At 37.5% G+C, this 21,900-nt stretch overlaps 1 protein-coding gene across 4 annotated transcripts; it reads right to left on the bottom strand.

The window, feature by feature from the left end:
* Window positions 1–1,499: 1,499 nt before the first annotated feature.
* Window positions 1,500–18,610, bottom strand: dync1i2b (dynein, cytoplasmic 1, intermediate chain 2b). 4 transcript variants are annotated; one of them, XM_043242626.1, is made up of 17 exons: window positions 18,462–18,610; window positions 15,787–15,895; window positions 15,589–15,703; window positions 14,332–14,473; window positions 12,924–12,983; window positions 11,694–11,809; window positions 11,531–11,617; window positions 11,296–11,458; window positions 10,437–10,536; window positions 10,228–10,353; window positions 5,143–5,289; window positions 4,921–5,034; window positions 3,897–4,030; window positions 3,672–3,816; window positions 2,680–2,820; window positions 2,487–2,612; window positions 1,500–2,151 (listed from the first exon to the last, which is right to left on the bottom strand). In XM_043242626.1, exons 2-17 carry the CDS (start codon window positions 15,892–15,894, stop codon window positions 2,038–2,040), a joined length of 1,938 nt encoding a protein of 645 aa, XP_043098561.1. In that variant the 5' UTR covers window position 15,895; window positions 18,462–18,610; the 3' UTR covers window positions 1,500–2,037. The 4 variants fall into 4 exon arrangements, with proteins under 4 accessions (XP_043098561.1, XP_043098562.1, XP_043098564.1 ...); XM_043242627.1 differs by having other exon boundaries at window positions 14,332–14,422; window positions 18,462–18,609; XM_043242629.1 differs by lacking the exon at window positions 12,924–12,983.
* Window positions 18,611–21,900: the final 3,290 nt, after the last annotated feature.

Genomic DNA, 21,900 nt, shown 5'->3' with positions numbered 1-21,900 from the left:
TAGTTTGTGAAGGTTTTATTGAGTTTGTCGAGAGGTCAGATAAAGTGAACTAGTGGTCGGAGGACGCACGCAAGATCAACACGCTTGTCCTGGTCATGTTAATCAGGGATCAGATTTCCTGTGATGACATTCATAATGACTGGATTCAAAACCAAAAATGCATGCTTCTAGCTGAGGAAGTATTTTGCGTATGGTTAGGCTTGTTGATATATATATATTTTTGTCTTTGCTAATTGTGCTTTTTAAAGTTCAATCACATTTGTGTCCACGTTAGGGAATTCTCACCAAATATGAGCAAATGTGCATTAAAAATGCCTAACTGTTTAAAATTGCTTTTAGGAATTCTTAATATTGTCATTGTCATGTGTAGTTACAAATGTTTCATATTCATTATGAATAAATCAGCCCATTAACTGTGCATGGGTATTAATCTGTTACTATTACAATTTTTCATAATTATTTAACAATCAATCATCGGCCCGAAAGCTCACAACCATGACAGCCCAAGCTATAGAAATGTCGACGATTTTCTGAAGGTCAAAGTATAAAGATTGAAAAATTCCCTGATCTGCTCTGTGTTTTGATGATGGTGGGACCCTGATGAATGTGTTCAGATATGGAGGTGAGTACCCAGAGCTTCCTTCATTCCACCAGAAAATGACATTGAAAAGAAACTAGAAACTTTGTCTAGATTAAAGCGGGCTTGACTTTTGACCGATTAACTGATAAGGGGTTTTTATTATATTTTCATTTTAGTGTTCTGAACCATTTAAAGCCCCAAAATTTGTACATATAGTGCAGGCTAAACGTACATAAAATCCATTAAAAACATTTCTAATTGCCATTATTTTTTATAGAGTTTTACAGTAAAATTTATATGACCGTAAAAGGGAAACTGTTTTAGGTCTTGAGATTTTGTCATAAATAATGCTGCTCATACAACGTTAAGAACATACATAAATTACATAAATACTATTAAAATCCACAGATAATGAGTAAACTGAAATATTTCCAAAATTCTGTAAAAGCAGTTGCATTTTTTGGGAGGTCATCAAATTCGGATTACAAATAAAATAAGCAAAGTTACATATTAAAATGGTAAAAATACATAAATATAACAATGCAGACGAGGACAATGAACTGCTAGCTATTAAACTATTTGGTTATCCATTAAAGGAAAAATGTATTAGTCAAATTAATGGTGAAATAATAACACTGCTAGTCTAAATATGTGCCAAAAGGAAGTTTCAAAGTTTTAAACCCTAATTAATTGACCATGGTTTCCTTTTGAAATGATAAAATCATGGGACGGTTTTTTAAACGGTGATCTAGAGATTACCAACGATTTGCAAAGGCAACAAAAAAAAGATTTTTCCATCATAAGCGCTGGAATAAACAAGCACCGAGAGGGTAATGCTTTTTCTGATGGAAGATTGTGGATACGTGCGTGTGTGTGTGTGTGTGTGTGTGTGTGTTATAAAATTAGCTTTAAGGCAATCAGAAGAACTGAGTTACATGTTGAAAAGTGTGCTGATTTGGTTATTACAAACACGCGTTCAGTCTTTATGAGCTAAAAACAAAATGCATTTGTTAAAAAGCTATAAATAATCCAATAATGTGAAAGTTAATCCGGAAGGGAATGTTACAAATATCCCACCTCTTTAAAAGCACAGTTCTCCTGTTACTGTAGGCTAAGTCAGTGTCTAAAGTTGCTGTACAGTAGTTTGCATATAGGAAGTGTTCAATCCTCCCTTTCCTCCGAATCAGCCTCTAGCCCTACAAATAGATAAAAACATTCAAAATCCCACCTGATATAATCTACTTTCTCCATCCAGTCCCACTACCGTTATTACTCTGAGCGTAACGCTAAATGCTTCAATTATTAATAGCAAAATCTTGCTTTCTGAAATAATCCGTTCGTCTCTAGAATTAAAAAAAGAGAGCCAGAGACTGTCACTAAAATAACTTCAGAGGAGGTGGAGATATGCAAACGCGGAGGGGGGGGACGTCATTGGTCAGCAGGGGTTGCTATGGCGATCATGCAGCCAGTCGCTGAGCGGCCAGTTCCTCCACGTCCTCGCGGTTCTCGTTGATCTCGGTCAGCGTGAGCGCAAAGCGAGTCCACTCGTCCTGCCGCGGCACTGAGATTTGCTGCAGAGAAAAAAAAAAAAAAAGTGTTTCATTGAGCGTTTAAAGAGATTCACCAAAAACAATATCACTATTAGTCATTCATTTCTCATGCTCCTCCAAACCCATACGATATTAGTTCATCTTCAGATAGTTTATAATTTATTCAACTTTTTGTCATGTTGTTGCCTTGAAACCGTCTATACTGTGTATCTATTTATATTTATATTTATAATACATAAATTTATTTTGGATGCGATTAGTCACTACTAATTGTTTGACAGCACTAGTTTGGAACGACGTGGCATTTTCATTTTTGGGCGGACTCTCTCTCTATCTGTGTTTAACTGGGTCCTCACCTCTCCGACGTCGTAAATGTGCACCTGACCCTCGGAGTCTCCGACGGCCACCTCTCGTCCCGACTGAGCCCAGCGCACTCGGTTCAGAGCGGGGCTTCCCTCCACCGTCACGCTCGCCGTGGGAACCTGAAGACAATCAGTCAGTCGAGACTCGTGGATTCGTGCAGATCATATTTCTGGGAGATTTTTATACCTCGGTTTCGTTGTTGAGGTTCCACAGGTCCAAGTGTCCGACCCCGTCCACGCAGGCGAACAGAGCGGGGTGTGTGGGAGACCACATGATGTCATACACGTAATCTGAATTATCCTCGAAAGAGTACAAGGGCTTATTGTTCTGTCAGGAGAGACACAGACAGACCGAACATATTTAACATCGCTTTTGTTCACTGAAATAAAGCAGATATTACGTAATGTAAAAATAACTCGGGTTAAAGTTTAAGGTTCCAAAATTTCTCAAATTAAAAGAGATACAAACAAACCTGTTTTATTTTATTTTATTGTATTTTAAAAAGTTTTATTTTTACTGTTAAAAATATATATTTTTTAAATAATATATAAATATCTGATGAAAAATGTAAAAGAAATACATTGATTTACCTCAAATTATTTTAATTTTTTTTTTTGTTAATTTTTAATTTTATTCAAATTTACACAAAAAATACATATATATATATATATATATATATATATATATATATATATATATATATAAACTGAGTACTAAAGTATTCAAATAATTGAACTTGCTAAAAAAGTAATTTAAATAAACCGTAAATGTAAATATTCAATAAACCTAACAATAAAGTAAAATATAGTTAAATAAAATAAAAAGAACAAAACTATAACTAAATCTGGAGCGTTCTCATTAATTAAAACTAAACCGGTGAAAAACATTTTTGTTACAAAATGTGACATAAAATACATTACAAGCATTAAATAAAAACTTGAAATGTACAAAAAAAAAATTAAGAAAAAAGAAAATTTAGTACTAAATTTACTAAAACTGAAATAAAAAATAATAACAGAATTAATAATAAAAAATAATAGGTTAACAATTAAATAAAAATATAAACTGTGTTATGCATTTTTCACATTTTTGAATATAAAAATAAACTAACAACTAAATAATAAAAAGATGAATGAATACTATTCTAGTATATAAATAATGTTTGTGGTGCTTGGCACCTTGGTGCTCCAGAGTTTGACGGTCCAGTCAAAGGAGGACGTGACAAACAGGTGAGAGAAGTCGACCGGTCCTGCTGCTGTGTGGCAGTCGAGGCCTGTGATTGGTCCATGATGACCCTCAAACATCTCACTGATACCCGCTTTACTACAACACACACACACACACACACATTCACTAGTAGAAATCAAAGTGCTACGCGGATGTGAACACACTCACACACTCACCTCCCGTGTCTGCAGGCGGTGTAGACGGAGCCGTCCTCGCTGCCCACCACAAAGTTATTGACGTCTCCCAGAGGAAATGACATGGAGGTGACGGCTACTGACTTGGACTGTTTGAACACGAGCTCCAGACTGTCCTACACACACACAACCAGATGATAAACCAGAGACAATGGCTCTGTTTCAATTTCCGTTCCTTGTTGACATAATGATAGAAATCATCGATTTTTTTTAATAATAAAGTATTTAGCAAATAATTTCCATAATTGACTGTAACATTATAAATATATTTACTGACACTTTGATTAATTTAATGTGACTTCCTGAACCCAAACCTTTGAACAGTAGTGTATCTAGAGGCCTTGAATTTATTACCTAATTATATATATATATAATTATGTTAATTATAACTATTAAAAAAACAAATAAGAAATTAGTCCTGTCAAATGATTAATCATTAATAATTTGTGTGTGTGTGTATATATATATTTTATTTTATTTTTGATTTTTTTAAATATTCACTTGTGTATGCTCTTTATATATTTATATTACAAATATATTTAATAAATTTTTTCAAATCTTTTTCCTGATTAAATACATGCATTTGTGTGTAAATATACACACACACACACACACACACACACACACACACACACACACACAGTACATACTGTATTTTGTATATATATTATGTAAACAAAAACCTTTATTTTGGATATGATTAATCGCAATTAATCATTTGACAGCAGTAAATAAATAAATATCTAATATATTTATATATAATATATAATACATATAATATAAAATAATTAATAAAAATTATTATAAAAACAAATAATAGTTAGATTAAAAAAATAATTAAAACAACAAATGATTCATTCAAAAAAATAATAAAAATTTGTTGAGCTTCTGAATGCCTTTTGATAGGAAATATATTAAACTCTGTCTTTAAGCAGCAGGGGGAGTGTATTGGAAACATTTTTTCTTCAAATTCTGTGCTATGGGAGTCGAAGGGTTGTGTTTGTACCTGTGGAGTGGAGAGCATGTCCAGGCTCCAGGAGCACATCTTGCCGTCGGTGGAGATGCTGATGAGATTGTGAGCGTTCTGCGTCCCCACCACATTCACGCAGTACACCGGGTGCTGCACACACACACACACACACACACACACACACACACACACACGACTGAGAACAGTGCAGACGCAGATGATGCAGATGATGCTGATGATGTGTGTGTGTGTTAGTACCGTGTGAGCCGAGGCGGAGAGAGGCGTCCTCTGCACTGGGGTGCGTTTGTTACTGCGGTTGTCCCACAGGACGATCTGCCCCGAGTACGTGCCTCCAACCACCAGGTTAGGATGAAACTGAGCAAAGGCTGCTGACATCACCGCAGACTGAGCAAACACACATATTACACATGACCCTCTTCATAATGATATATTATTTCATCACATAAAAATAAATGAGAAATTAAAATGTATTTTTATAAAATAAACTGACTGAATGACTGATATTGTATTGGTATGTACTTAATGAATTAATTTTGATTCATTTTAATTACTCATCCATCCATTCTTTAAACCAGTTACTGTATATTACTTAATAATAATTTTATATCATTACAAACATCCATTCATTCTCCATACCCCTTGTGATCTTTATTTATTTTAAATCTATCAAATGATTAATCGCGATTAATCACATCCAAAACAAAAGTTTTTGTTTACATAACAAATGTGTGTTTATACTTTGTGTATAATTATTATGTATTTTTAAATACACAGCCATACAGTATACATTTTTAAAAATATTTTCATGCATATATTTATATTAATATAACTAATATTAGACATAAATATTTAAAAAAATTTTTTACATGCATATGTGTGTATTTATATATATATATATATATATATATATATATATATATATATATATATATATATATATATATAATAAATATACACAGCACACACACATATATTATGCAAACAAAAACCTTTATTTTGGATGCGATTAATCACAATTAATATTTTGACAGAACTAATTTAGTTTAATATCTTTAATTGATATGTTTTTTTTAAATTAGTGATCCATGCATTTTCCAACCACTTGGGATCTTTATTAATTTTTAATAATCAATCCATCCATGTTCTAAAACACTTCTCCTCAATTTTAATTCATTAAATTCAAATTCAAATTCAAATTCAAATTTTATTTGTCACATACACATACATACATGGTAATGCGACATGCAGTGAAATGTTCTTTACAACCGTCCAGCATCAAAATAGAAACAAATTTAAATGTATTGTGACGAGTCGGCTGCCCCTCCTCTTTATTGTCACCATCACCCCGTCCTTTATTCGCCGCCCTTCACCAGGCTCCCGACGGGAGTGGGTGTGTTCGAGAGGAGGGGCGTGGTATCGGTCAGGTCTGGCGGCGTGTGACGAGGCGCACCTGAAGGGGATTAGCCTTGTCACCGTCGCCGTTAAATACCTGACCCGCGTCTCTCTCGGGAGACCGTCTCTTCCCGTGCATGCACGCTGGTGTCCTCGTGGGTCCAGGAAGGGTGCGTGATGGACCTCACCCCGCCGTCCGAGAAGCGCGTCGTGGGACCTCCGTAGTCCAGGCTGTGAGCACACAGCTCATCCCACTCTGCGCGAGCAAAGAAACGACGGAGACGCCGCGGAAGAAGCCGCCGCCCCTCGCGCGCCCGGGCCAGAAAAAGGGGGCGCGCGGCGACGCGCGGACTCCGCCCCTTACCTGGACCCTTCCCCTGGAACACGGCCTCAACCTTCACTTTCCCGCGGCACGACGAGGACACCAGATCCCCCCTTTTATTTGGACACTTTTCCCCTGGACACTTTATTATTTTGTATTATTATTATTATTTTGTCAATAAAAGCCTCTCCGAGGCCTGACGCCACGCCCACTGTGTCTGTCGTTGGCTCCTCCCGTCACAGTATATATAAATATAAAATTTAAGAAATATATATAAAAAGAAGTGTGCAAAGTAGAATATAAAAAAATAAAATAAAATAGAATATAAATATAAAGTATAAGATATAAAGTGTAAGTGTAAAGTGGCTGTGCAATGTCCAGTGCAAAGTGGCTAGTGCAATTGTCCAAATGTAAGTGGCGAGTATCTGGGGAAAGAGGGGTGAACATGGGAATTCCGGTATTTAGGTGCTGGGTGTTCTCTGGTTTAGACTCGAATGGCCTCATGGAAGAAGCTCCTCCTCATTCTCTCTGTGTTTGCCTTCAGGGAACGAAAGCGCTTTCCTGAACGCAGCAGAGAAAAGAGTCCATTGTTGGGATGGCTGAGGTCTTCCACGATCTTCCTGGCCCTGGTACAGCACCGCTTGTTGTAGATGTGCTGCAGCACAGGGAGCTCAGTGCGGATGGTGCGCTCAGCTGACCGCACCACCTTCTGAAGGGCTCGCCTGTCCTGCACGGTGCTGTTTCCAAACCAGGAGGTGATGTTTCCCGTCAGGACACTCTCGATGGTGCAGGTGTAAAAGTTCCTGAGCACCTGAGATGGGAGTCTGAAGTCCCTTAAGCGCCTCAGATGGTATAGACGCTGCCGGGCCTTCTTCACCAGGGTGTTGATGTGACAGGACCAAGACAGGTCCTGCGTGATGTGAACACCCAGGTACCGAAACTGTCCACTCTCTCCACTGGGGTCCCGTCGATCTTGATGGGATGGTAAGAGCGCACCTGCTTCGTGCTGAAGTCCACTATTAACTCCTTTGTTTTGCTGACGTTCAGGAGAAGATTGTTCTCCTGACACCATCTCTCCAGGTTGTTGATCTCCTGAAGGTAGGCCATCTCATCGTTGTTGGAGATCAGGCCCACCACGACAGTGTCGTCAGCAAATTTAATGATGGTGGTGGAGTTTGTAGTGGCCACACAGTCATGTGTGTACAGCGAGTACAGCAGGGGGCTCAGAACACAACCCTGAGGGCTCCAGTGCTGAGAGTGAGGGAGGATGAGGTGTGTTTTCCCATCCGCACGGCTTGTGGTCTGTCGGTCAGGAAGTTGGTGATCCAGTGACGCAGGGATGGGCTGAGTCCCAGGACCTCCAACTTCGAGGTGAGCGTGGAGGGAACTATGGTGTTGAACGCTGAACTATAGTCCACGAACAGCATTTTCACATAGTTCCCTTTCCTAAAATCCAGGTGGCTTGTGGTTGTGTGGAGGAGGTGTGTGATGGCATCCTCCGTGAGACCGGTTTTGGCGGTAAGCAAACTGTAGTGGGTCGAGTGTGTCCGGTAGTGATGCGGTGATGAAGTCTCTGACGAGTCTCTCAAGCACTTCATCACTACAGACGTCAGAGCTACAGGGCGGTAATCATTAAGGCAAGATGGTTGAGGTTTCTTGGCACAGGAACAATGATGGACTCTTTGAAACACGAGGGGACTACAGACTGTTTCAGGGAGAGATTAAATATCTCAGTGAACACCGGTGCTAGCTGGTCAGCACAGGCTCTCAGAACCCGACCTGTGATGCCGTCAGGTCCTGCTGCCTTCCTGGTGTTCACTTTCCTGAATGCCCTCCTTACGTCGTGCTCCGAAATGGTGAACGCGATTTCCTCTCCGGCTCTCTCGGCGTGCGTGCTGTTCATCATGCCGCTAGCGGCGCTAGCGTGATTAGCGTGATTAGCTGCAGCCTCGAAACGAGCATAAAAGGTGTTTAGCTCGTCTGCCAGAGAAGCATCCGCGCTCTCCACTCTGGAGGTTGGCGTTTTATAGTCCGTGATGTTTCTCAGTCCCTGCCAAAGGCTCCTAGAGTCACTGTGTTGAAACTGTGACTCAAGTTTCCTCCCGTAGCGCCTCTTTGCCTCCTTTACCGCTCTGCGCACGCCGTATGACGCAGCCTTGTATTCAGACATATCCCCGTTGACAATCCCCGTATTATAGGCTGCGGGCGGGATCTCAGAGAGTCGCGGATAGTTTTGTCTACCCACGGCTTCTGGTTGGGAAACGCCCTGATGACGGTTTTCTCTACCGTGTCATCCGCTAGTTTCGATGAATCCCACCACCGCTTCCGTGAACACGTTGACGCCCTCGGAGCTACACCTGAACATGGCCCAGTCTGCGTCATCCAAAGCGTCCTGCAGGGCGGCCACCGAATGGTCAGTCCAGCGTGACACCTCCCTCTGTACCGGGGCTTCCTGTTTCAGCCTCTGTTTGTAAACAGGTACGAGGAAAATGGCGGCATGGTCCGATTTACCAAACGGTGGGCATGATTTTGCCTTGTAGCTGTCTCTGAAGGGTGTGTAACAGTGATCCAGTGTCCTTTCGCCCCTGGTGGGGCAGGTGATGTGCTGGTGAAAGTTCGGCAGTGCGCGCTTGAGGTTTGCACTGTTAAAATCCCCCAGCACAATGAGTGCGGCGTCCCGGTGTTGTGACTGGTGTGTTGTGAGGTGGTCGTGTAAATCCCATATTGCAGCGTCCGTGTCCGCTTGAGGTGGAATATAAACGGCGCTGACTATGACCGAGCTGAATTCCCGTGGAAGATAGAAAGGGCGACATTTGATGGTCAGAAGTTCCAGGTTTGGTGTGCAGGAGCGTGAGAGAAGAACAACGCTCGCGCTGTCGCACCAGCGGTTGTTCACCATCAGACACACTCCACCTCCCCGTGTCTTCCCCGACTCCATTGTTCTGTCCATGCGGTAAACGGAGAAAAAACTCGCCGGTTGTATGGCGTGGTCCAGTACCGCTGGGTTCAGCCATGTCTCGGTGAAGCAGAGGAGGTTGCAGTCCCGAATGTCTCTCTGGAACTTGATCCTTGCCCTGAGGTCATCGAGCTTGTTTTCCAGAGACTGGACGTTGGCTAACAGGACACTAGGTAGGGGAGCGCGGTGTGAGCGTGCCCTCAACCTGTTCCTGACGCCGGCTCGTTTCCCTCGTGGACGCCGGTGCGGGTCGCGTCCTTTTGTCTTCGTCAGGATCTCGCTCGGCCAGCATGGGTCCGGGTTTAAAAACGGCGAAAATTGGGTGCATTGTACACCAATAGATATAAGAGTGGCTCGGTCGTATGTAATAATAGCCATCTTATATAAAGAAAACCGCGCAGACTGTCCAAAATACTAAAAATTAAAAGAAAAACAAAAAGTTTTGCAGGAGCGGTCGTGACGGCAGCCGAACTCAACGGCGCCATCTTTCTATCAATATCAATAATTCTATCATTAACTGGTTTATTGTTTATATATATTTAATTTTACTTTACTGCATTTGTTATCATCATCACTATGTTTTTTACCTATGGTTATTAAGAAAATAAAAAGTAAAAATATAAATGAATGCATGTCTTTGACAGCTCATCACCTGGCAGTGGAAGACATATTCCGGTGTGGTTTTCTTATACTTCATGTTCCAGACGAGAGCCACACCGTCGGGCTCATGTGGAGCGTCTTCATTACTGCTGTACGACGCCACCAGCAGCTCAGGGTACTGAAGAGAATGACAGAAAACAGCACAACTTCACTGAAAAAGTCTTAAAAGCAGTGTCACAGGCTCCCAGCGTGATCACGTACCTGCGGCGACCAGTCCAGACACGTGACCACTCTGTGCTTGGACCAGCGCTCGTCCGCAAACTGTCTGTTCAGGGAGAGTTTGGCTCCGGCCTGAGACTCTCTGGAACAAACACAAGAAAACAAGCACAAATGACACATCCGGCGTTAAATGAAAACCGGCGTTAGAAATAAACGGCATTGTTTTTTTCAGTAACTGCTGTTTCCCCCGTTGCAATGCCGTTTCTGTTACTGACAGTAAACGCTATTCTTTGTGGTATTTTCCTGAGTTCCCTTGGAATTCTTCAGCTTTTAAGAACCGCCGGTTTCTCTGCTAGTGGGCGGGGCTAATGCACTAACTGCAATCTCATTGGCTGGCGCTCATCTAACATTGTCACCGTTTTGACTTCAGCAAATCAATTTGAGCGAACGCAGACAATGTGATTCATATTTATGATCCCAACAGTTCTATTCGTTTATGTTGTTATTAGTAGTATCACAGTTTTGTTTTCGTTTTTATAGAAGCGCTACATAACAAAAAAATATCTTACGCTCCGGTCAACAAGCTCTATCATCTTATCATGCTAAATCAGCACAATATTATATTATAATGCTATAAAAAATGCAATGGCGATTCTATTCCCAAAGTGTCCACAGAGAGTTGATAATATTTACAATAATATATTAAATTTGATAGGTGTCTGTCATTGTCCCGCAGAAACATTGAAACAGTGTAGATCAGTGTACAATGTTTTGTAATAATTTATTCTATTTAGTATTAATTTAACATATTTGTATCGGGGATACATCCAAGTTCTTTGACATATTTGAAGAGTTACTTTCCCTGGTAATTAGTTACTTTTATAATGACGAACACACTCACCCCTCTTTTTCCTGAAGGTCTCGTCCGCTGTAGTCGAAAAACACGTCCACCTGCTCAGAGAGAGCGCGCTCCATGATACGAGAGCTGTGGTCAAAGAAAGTCACGAACTCCTCCGAGTGAAGAATCTGCTGCTTCTCTTCCTCTGTCAGCTCATGAGGGGGCGCTACACACAGAAACACGTCCCTTCATCTGTTGACAAGCTCAGCTATATGCTACGTTTAACTGCAAACACTACCTTCTTCTTCCTCTTTCTGAGAGTCTTTCTCCTCTTGATTCTCCAGAGCAGGTTGGGTCACCGCCAAATCTTCCTCCTCCTCCTCATCTGCATGCAGCGGCGAAGGAGGTTAGTGTCGTACAAGACGCTGACGCATTAAAGAAACGCTGTGTGTGTGACGTACCATCTTTGTGATGAGTCTGTGTGGGCGTCTGTGTCTCTTTTGAGTACGACACCATCTCTTTTGGCGGGAAGTCCACCTGTGTGACCTTTGACATGCCCAGTTTCAACGGGCCACGTCTGCAGAAAATACAGATGTGCATGTTTAGACCAAAAACATTAATATAGTATATAATAGTAAATATAATGATAAACTATAAATAATTAAATTAAATAAAAACTACATAAAAATAGCATAATTAAATGGTAAATAATTTAATTGAAAAGTAAAACAGCAGAAATGTAAAAAATAAAAACAATTATTAAATAAATGAATGAATGAATAAAAAATAAATCATAAGCAATAAATTAATTAAAAAAGTAATAAAGTAAAGAAAAAGTAAAGTAAAATAATAAATTATTGAATTAATGAAAAAATACATAAATTAAAATTAATAAAGTGTAATAAAATAAAACAAATACGACAATTAATTAACATGAATTTGTTACAATAAAAATGTATTACATTTAATATAATTAATAACTACATTTAAAACAAACAAATAAATTAAAAAAAAAAAATTTATTTGAACATCAGGTTAATGTGAACCTGTGAAAGGATGTCAAAACAAAAATGTTTATTGAGTCTCATGAAGCAAATTCTAAACTAAATACTATTTAATTCTGTTCATCAGTTTCACAGACAAAGTTTAAGCCCAGTCACAGACTAAAATGTAAGTCTGAGCTAAAAGAAACTTAAAATGTATCAGTGCCTTTTTATAAAAAAAAAAAAAGAGGAAAAGAAAACACTTAAATGTCCTAACTGAACTACGGCCTAATCCTGGTTTAATTTAAGCCCTGTCTGTGAAACCAGGCCTGTGTGTTAGACAAGGAGCATTTCATGTTGGTCAGAAAAGGTAAATATAGCAACAGCAGGATGTCTTAATTCATTGACAAATCGTGGGTCACTCGACCTGGACTCTGTTTAATGACAAGTGGGGGGAGTGTGATGGAAACAACTGTTGAGAACCTATATTTAATATAGCTAAAGAGCATTTATCTAGCTATGCAAGGGGTGGCGAAGGGAAATATAATTCACACTGATGCTGGTTCATCGTGACTGTACAAGAAAAAAAAACAGCAAGAATGAGTTGACAAATGTGAGACAGAGGAATAAAAGGAGGAGAGAATGCAGGTGAAGCGCAGCAGGGGTGGTGTTAATGAGAGAGAGAGAGAGAGAGAGAGACAGCAGTACCCGAGCTGAGAGTCTGAATGGAGCAGTAGAGTAGAAGGGTCAGAGTCCCAATGAAGAGTCCTGTTAGAGACACACACACACACACACACACACACACACACAGAGGCAGACACGCATGCAGACGGTTGCACGAGAGAGAGTCGCTGTTATACACCAATATACATGTGCATGCACACACACACCTCACACACTGCACAATGCACAACAGGGAAACTCACATTTGCAATTTAATAGCTCATCTGCATGTCTGCGCTTCATTTTTGTATCCAAAATAGTTTTTGTTTACATAATATGTACGCACTGTGTATATTTTACACGTATATATACAAACATGAATATAAATATATACATGAAGAGTTTATTTGCAAAAACAGATAATAAAAATCTTCACTGATATACTTATAGTCATACTTTCTATTATATGTACATTTATTTAATGTATAAACATTAAATATTTTCTTAAATATATACTGTACATGCATATGTCTGTATTTATACAAATATAATTAATATACACAGTACACAAACATATATTAGTTTGGATGCTATTAATCATTTGACAGCACTTTTTTAAAGCATTCAAAACGTGGAAATGTATGATGTATGTGAATACTTTCTAAATGTGTCATTTGTGTTTATTAAACTCACTAAAACTGAAAACGCACATTTAAATTGTTGTCCGCAGTGACAAGTGTATGCCCTTTTTTTCCAACACTTTAAAAGAAATTACAGATGAAGAAAAACTCAAAACATTCTGAAAAATGACTGAAAATGTAGGAAATGAAAAAAAAAAGGCAAACTATAAAAATGGAGAAAAAAGGTGAAAAGGTGTTAAATGTTAAAGAGCAATGATGAAAACATTTCTACAGTGAAACATGAAGAAATGTGAAATACAGAGCGTGAAGCATAGTCTAGTAGCTTATGCTTGCTTGCCAGGAAACATGTTAAAATATAATATCACCGTCTATACATCTGAGGTCATTAAGATTTTCTAATGTTCCACCAAACCTTCATTTATCTGATTAAGAATACAGTAGAACTGTTTTTTATGTGAGTATATTTAAAATGTCATTTATTTCTGTGATCAGAGCTGAATTTTCAGCTTCATTCAACGTCACATGATCCTTCAGAAATCATTCTAAAATGCAGATTTGCCGCTCAAGAAACATTTATAAATACTATTACGTGAAAACAGCTCATTTTCTGTGGTATGATGCACATTCAGGATTCTTTGATAAGTAGAAAGTTCAAAAGAACTGTGTTTATTTGAATAAAATGTCCTTATGATCCGTTTAATGCATCTTTGTTGAATAAAACTAGCTGTATATGGTACTGTATATACAGTCAGGCTGATATAAAGTACTCTGTTATGAGATCTCTGATGTCAGTGCACACATGTACATCTCACCTCGGCCCCGTGCCGCCGTCCCCTGAGTCCTGGCTGCCCGTTTCGCTCGGTGTGCCCACTGATTTGGCAGAAGGGGACATGGGAGGGGGGACTAAATAGTGAAACAGACACGTATCCTCTGTTACCACACGCAGAGGTTGCACTACATACACACATCCACACGCGCAAGCAAAGCAAGGGGATGTTTGAAAAGAAACAAGAGCGACGGAACAAAAATAAAAAAAGAGAAATATAAAAAGCAGGTAAGCAACATCAAGCGAGAGCAGGGCGGTGTGATAACCACGATGAAGCAGCAAAACCAAAGGATTGAGCCAAAAAACAAAAAGAGAAGACAAAAAGGACAGTGGTTAATATTCATGCGGGATCCACATGCGTTAAAAAGACATCAGTGCTCATTCCAAACCAAAGCTAATTATTTTATGAAGATACTAAATAAATTAGCTTTATTTTAAGGTTAGCTGGTCAGACAGCTAAACCAGCTTAGGCAGGTTAAAACAGCTTGGAGTTTTTCAGGCATGATTAAAGGGATAGTGCACCCGAAAATAAAAGACACCGTCGTCATTTACTGAATGTTGGAAACCGAACAACTGACGGTAGCCACTCACTTCTGTATTACGTGTAAAAATACAATGGAAGTCAATGGCTGCAGTCGACTGTTTATTACCCATCATTCTTAAAAACGTCTTTAGTGTTCGGCAAATAAAAAAAGATACTCATACAGGTATGAAACAAGCGGATGGCGAGTAAATGATTCATTTTTGGTGAACTGTGCTTTTAACGTGTAACGTGTGTTATTATGTTTGATGTACAGAAAAACATAAAAAGAAGTTCAGAACAGGTTAATGGACCCTTTTCACGTTTCCAGTTCCTCAATAGCACTTCTGTGACTTTCCAAAAGAGAAAAACACTCAACATTCACGCAGCAGGGCTAACCAGTCTCCTGTAAGGTAACGCCAATCTAACACAGAACACAAACTAGTGTCATCAATCTACATTGAACTTCTTAAAAATGAAAAATACACTGCATCAGTCTGTGAAAAGGGCCCCTTTCTGCAGTTCGGTTTCAAGAAAGAGTCTTCTCTCATCGGAAAGGGGGTTTAAAGTTAAAAGTGACAGGATGTTTTCAAAGCGCTTAAAGATTTTACTGAAGGAAAAAAAGTCATTCTTCCGATAAGACCCCTTTTTTCAGTGTTAAAAAAAGCATGCTTGCTGCTAACGCTTATAAGTGACACAAGCCTAATTTTCGATGTTTCGTACCCATGGAGGCGTCCACTATCCCCATGCTCTGCAGCAGAGCCTCTGCCTCCCTCCTCTTCCTCTCCAGATCAGAGTCATCCTGCGGAGGAGACGCTCCCTCCTTCCGTCCGTCCAACTACAGCCGCAGGAGAGAGACGGGCTGTTTCAGTGTAACAAACACAAAGACGTCCAATCACTTCGGCTTAGACCCCAGCTCACCTCTTTCTTCTTGCGCTCTTCCTCTTTCCTCTTCTTCTCCTCTCTGATCTGAGCCAGTCGTTGTTTCTTTCTCTCTAACTCTGCCTTCAGCTCACTTTTGTCAGACATTCTGCAGACAGATGTAAGTATAAATGTAAGTAAATGTAAGTTAAATGTAAGTATACTAATTGTAAACCCCACTTTAACATCTTCAAACAAGAACTGCAATTGTATTTAAATACAGTTTCTACATCTGTTAACAAGAATGCTATAAAAACATGTCAAATTTGTACTTGGTTTAACATTTCTCCTTAATCTACTGTGTCTTTATTCACGTGCCCCTTTTTAATTTTATTTATTTCTGTATTAATATTTTTTTAAGATTTATTTAAGATTTTCTTTTTTTTTTATTATGTGAGACTCTTTATATATACTTATTGTTCTGTTTTGTTTTAAATGTTTTGTAGCATTTGTTGTTCATTATTGCAATAAAAATAAAAGTAAAAATAAAATAAAAATAAATAATAATAATAATAATAATAAAAAAAAAAAAAAAAAAATATATATATATATATATATATATATATATATATATATATATATATATATATATATATATATATATATATATATATATATATATAGAGAGAGAGAGAGAGAGAGAGAGAGAGAGAGAGAGAGAGGTATTAATTGAAAAATTAAAAAAATTGAAAGGTACCACTTTGAAACAACATATTAGAAGACAGTTTATTTTAATACGAAGTACGAATGATTCAGTGTAACAACTATAATTACTAAAATTATCAATAATTATAACCAATGATATTTTACTACCTTTGAAATACTATTACAGATTAGTTTTTTTAAATTAGCTTTTTATATATATATATATATATATATATTTTGTTATCAATTTTTATTTTTATTTTTTTATTTTTTTGTCATTTGTATTAGTTCTTCAAAACAGCAGCTTACATTTATGTGATTTTGATATTATAGGTTATGATTCAGTGCTACAACTATAATTATTAAAATAATTATTAAAATTATAAATAATTATAACCAGTGATATTTTGGTTACAGATTTGTTAATGTTTTTAATTGGTTTATATATATATATATATATATATATATATATATATATATATATATATATATATATATACATATACATATACAGTGTGTATGTATATATATATATATATATATATATATATATATATATATATATTTTTTTTTTTTTTTTTTTTTTTTTTTATCAGTTTAATTTAAGTCCATTTGTGTGTGTGAGTCATTTTTATGGTTTTTGGTCACATATAATAACCCTGATCTCATCTGTTCATCACATCACATGAGCAGTCTCTAGTGGTCATCCAGAGGATCTCACACACATGTGATGGCGCTGAGGTCATTCTGGTCCACACCACACCCATGAGCTCAATCATCACAAACACCTCAGCACTGCTTCAGCAGCTTAACTCTGCTTTGATGAAAAGCGTTCTTTTAGCACGGTTTAGTGTTTCAGCTTGGGGAAAAGTACGAATTTTCAGGATTTGATTTTCATTGATACAACTGATAGTGTTTGTCTCCAATATACGCTGCTTAGATTTATTGAGTCTGTGTTGAACGATGATTATGGTTGTTTGTTATTTAAAGAAGCGTAATAACGGTTTAATAGAAAATTCAATATCAGATTAAATTTTAGATGCCCATTCCTCGGATGTCCTTGAAATTTCAGCTTTCCTAATTTTGATTCATTTAATTCATTCAGTCGCTCACATGTAGAATACATTATAACGTATTTGTTATTAAATAATAATAAATGTTATTAGGTTTGTCTAATGTCTCTTGTGTGTAAAATAACGCGTTTAGGTAATTCTAAAACACGAAACATCATTACGACAGTTATATTAATTTCTTTAAATCTAATTGCATTTGAATTCTCACAAACTCAAATTTGCATTTTAACTGTGCACATCTGTGCTACTTCACATTTAAGCAAAACAGAACTGGAATCGGTTAAGTTCGATTCTGAATAGCACACATACTTGTTTTTTTAGTACACTTGAACAAAAATAAGTTTTTACAAGAAGTCTTGATGATAATTAACGTGGTGCCTAATATAAAATAAATTGCATTGCTGTTTACTAAAAGACAGCTCCATGCCCATGTAGCCTGAGAAGAGTTGGTTCAATGACAGACACACACACACACACACACACACACACACACACACACACACACACACACACGGGACACTCCTGTAAGAGTCCCGGATGGTCAGTCAATATGGCTGCATCGCGAAGAACCCGGTGAAAGCTCGCAAACTGCCATAAAACCATCAGTTTGTCATCATAATTTCTCATGGGGTCATTAATGAGAATTAATTGATTTATTTAAGTACTGTTAGCGCGTTAAATACATCATCTGTCTGGTTTCCTCATCTGTTCATTTATGTTTTATTTTTCTCCTGACCATTTAAATCGATGTTTTAAAAACACGACGGGGTAAGGAATTTATTTCACGCTTTATTTTTTAATTATTTCAGTATTACTGCCTGCGTTATAATGTAGATGACAGTTAAAGCGCACACGTCAGACGGCCTCGCGCGAACCACTGCATCGCCATTAAAAACACAATAACGCAGTCGAACGCGGGAAACACTATTGATTAATAAAGAAAAACAGTATTCTTACTTGAAATAAAATGCTAGCTGCTCGTAGACGTTACGGGGAGGATTATTCTTCTGTCAGCTGACTAATAACTTATTATCCTCTTTCTCTTGTTGTGACAGCGGCAGCGGCAGCGCTGGGATGCGGCTACGGGTGCCGAGAAGCGCTTTTCTCAAACTCAAACAGGAAACGGGGCGTTTCATAAAGAAAGCGCTAGATGGCGCGCTCTCACTTAATTGATTAGTGATTTTTTTTGTGCCTTTTTCGGGCCTTTTAAACTGACAAAAATTTATATAAAATAACAATAGATATAAATCAACGATATATAAAATAACAATTAGACACTAAATTAATGGCAGAAAAAGTTTTGAAAAAGATTTTTGGTTTTTACGAGCTCTATCATTCTAGGAGTAAGGTCCAGAGATAAAATAATTAATAAATAAACAATAAAGTAATAAATTAAGTTTTAAGTAATAAATTAGATAAATATAAATGTAAAATAAATAATGTGTTTACTAGACACTGCGTTTATATACTTATATATATACGTATATATATCTTTTTCATTTTGAAATCTATTTTGGGATGGGATTGCTAAAACTAAATATATATATATATATATATATATATATATATATATATATATATATATATATATATATATATATATATAGGTATTAATGTTGAGCTACACTGTTTAAAAGTATCATATCTTTAAATATATATTTTGGACAGGAAAAGATCTGTATTGGTTTTAGAAGAGGAGGGAAGAGAAAAAAAGAGAAGGTGAGAAGAGAAGAGAAGAGAAGAGAAGAGAAGAGAAGAGAAGAGAAGAGAAGAGAAGAGAAGAGAAGAGAAGAGAAGAGAAGAGAAGAGAAGAGAAGAGAAGAGAAGTGAAGAGAAGAGGAAGTTTTTGTGATATGTAATGTACCTGTGTCAGAGGAATGGGTTCACATGAACCTGATCATGACGTTTGAGCAGTGAGTAAGTACAGATTTTTGTACATTTGTGTTCAGCCACTCCAGACTGGCACTTTCCTGTTATAAAGGGAAAGATGAACATGTGTAGGCGGTAGATGCAGAGCTCTATTTATGGCAGTGGTTCATGCTCCGTCAGGTGTTATTGTCCTTGTTTAAGTCTGAATAGAGTATTTTCAGTCAGCATGAGTGCAAACATTTGTGCAAAACATATAAATGCATTGATGATTCACGTATTTATTCACCTGGAAACTGCCGGTAATAAAAAGAGCAAAAGCAATCATTCGAACAATAATGAACTTTCTAATCATTTTTTTGGTTCCATACGAACCAAAATGGAATGAAAATTCATAGTGACTAAGGCTATAAAACAATAACAACAACAAAATCATAATTAGTTTGCATAACACATCTCTTCTCTGAAGTTATATACAGCATATAGGCGTGTACATCTACATTTTTTAATGCACTGAAACTTAAATGCATTAATTCATTCAGTTTTATGGGTTCGAACAAAAAAAAATGCACGTTCACTGTTCTGCATATTCAAAATACTCACTGTTATGATGCATGTGAACCAATGGCATTTTTGCATAAATGATACCAAAGCTGGCTAAACAATGCAGGTGAAAAATAAAACTTCTTTTTCTTTTCCCACCACACCCTGTTTTCCAATGCATTTAGTGATTTAATTCATGAAGTGTAGTGAATTTGATATACGAGGGGAAATATGACAACCTGAATATGAGTGTGTGTGTGTGAGTGTGCATGCTCGTGCTTGTGTGTGTGATTCAGGGACTTGTTTCACGGTGAAGTCATTTCTGTGTGTGCGTGTGTGTGTGTGTGTGTGTGTGTGTGTGTGTGTGTGTGTGGAAGAGATGAGCAAAACCCTGTAACCCACATCTCCTTTGTCTTTTGCCATATGACAATGGCTGTAAAAGGCCGTTGTAGTTTCCATGGCAACATGTCTGTGACTAAAAATCAGGTTATGGGTTAGCAGGTGCATGAACATGCATGTTTTTATATATCTGCAGATGTTTCACTATATTTTATCACCCCACATCAATCACACCCCCCGCATCTGAGGAAATATGTCTGCAACAGGCATAAAAGTCACCTGTAACCGCAACCAAATTAGTTCAAATACGGTCTGGTGCTGAAAATAAGAAAAGGCAGATGTTTATCTCGAACCAAAAATACAAATAAATAAATAATTTAAAAAAACCTGCACAAATAACAATGAATTAAATTAAAAACACAATAACGCAGTCAAATTAGGTGAACATTTTCCCCCCCTCAGGCCATCCAAGACGAAGATGAGTTTGTTTCTTCACTGGAACGGATTTGGAAAAAATTGCATTCTGCCACTTGCTCAGTGAATGGGTGCCGTCAGAACAGCTGATAAAAACCTCACGGTAACCCACACCTGTCAATCAATTAACATCTTGTGAAGTAAAAAGCTGCGTGGCCTAAGAAATAAATACATCCTTAAAGATTAAACCTTCACTTTAAGTATGACATCGCAACAAAATCCGCCCACACATTTGGACTGTTTTCACTTGGTGCTTGATCTGTGCATGTTTCTCTCCCAATTCAGCCAAAAACAACAGGAACATGTCTTTATTGTAGATTTGTTTCTTGTAAAGATGCATCTTTTTATCAGCGGTTTGAGCTCTCATCCTGATGATGAACCTCAACTATCTCAACTATGGAGACAATTCAGATTCTGCTGTAAGATCAATAGTGTTATTGATAATTATTCAGCTTGAGTCCGTTCAGTTTTGTTTCAGTTCAAATCAATAATAGTTTGAAGTTCATCAATATTGACATTAAAAAAATAGCAAAAAAAAAGTCATTTAATTGGTGTAATGCCAAATATAAAGGTGCTTAAAGTGCCCCATAGGCTATTATGGGTAATGAAAGGTTCGAATTTTGGTTGTTATAATATTAATTGTCTTATAATATTTATACCAAAGTTTTTCCAAAACCCTTCCTTTGTTTGACACTAGTCTGCAGTGATTGGCTGATCGGTCTCATGATCTCATAATGCCTGTAAAGCCTGATGAAGCAGCATTTTTGTTGCTTTGAGTACAGCGTTACCGTGGAAACAGATATAGTTACCACATTGGTCTAAATTAATTAGCATTTTGCAAGTGGACAGGCAATGTGCCAGTGTTTCATGTTGACGTCAACATGACTCCGTTTAAGCAAAAAGGTTTTCCTCTTGAAGCACCTTTGTTTTTAAGAGAGTGCTGTGATGAAGAAACGGTGGAGTAGCCTACATTTTCAGGTAATTTTAATTTTGGGTGAACTGTTCCTTTAAGCATATTTGTTAAAATATTGTTCTTTCACTTTACAGACCATCTAGCCCTGACATGTAAAGTAAGGCTATAAAAATGAACTAATTAAAAGGCTGTTTGCTCTCTCTGGACTGTAGGATAAGACATGTCAGAGATCAGCGGGATGCTTCATAAAGAGAAAGTCTC

This window comes from Puntigrus tetrazona, chromosome 6, assembly GCF_018831695.1.
Source record: "Puntigrus tetrazona isolate hp1 chromosome 6, ASM1883169v1, whole genome shotgun sequence".
In the NCBI taxonomy this organism is placed as follows: Eukaryota; Metazoa; Chordata; class Actinopteri; order Cypriniformes; family Cyprinidae; genus Puntigrus; species Puntigrus tetrazona.
Note: the sequence above shows the minus strand (reverse complement) of the source record. Positions and strands in the feature narration are given on the sequence as shown.

Excerpts from the sequence above, each read along its gene's own strand:
- dync1i2b (XM_043242626.1), bottom strand. The coding sequence starts at position 15,894 with ATGTCTGACAAAAGTGAGCTGAAGGCAGAGTTAGAGAGAAAGAAACAA. Across the intron at positions 5,290-10,227 it reads AATATGTCTTCCACTGCCAG|TCTGCGGTGATGTCAGCAGC; the intron begins GTGATGAGCTGT and ends GTGTTTGCTCAG. Across the intron at positions 2,613-2,679 it reads ACCTCAACAACGAAACCGAG|GTTCCCACGGCGAGCGTGAC; the intron begins GTATAAAAATCT and ends GATTGTCTTCAG.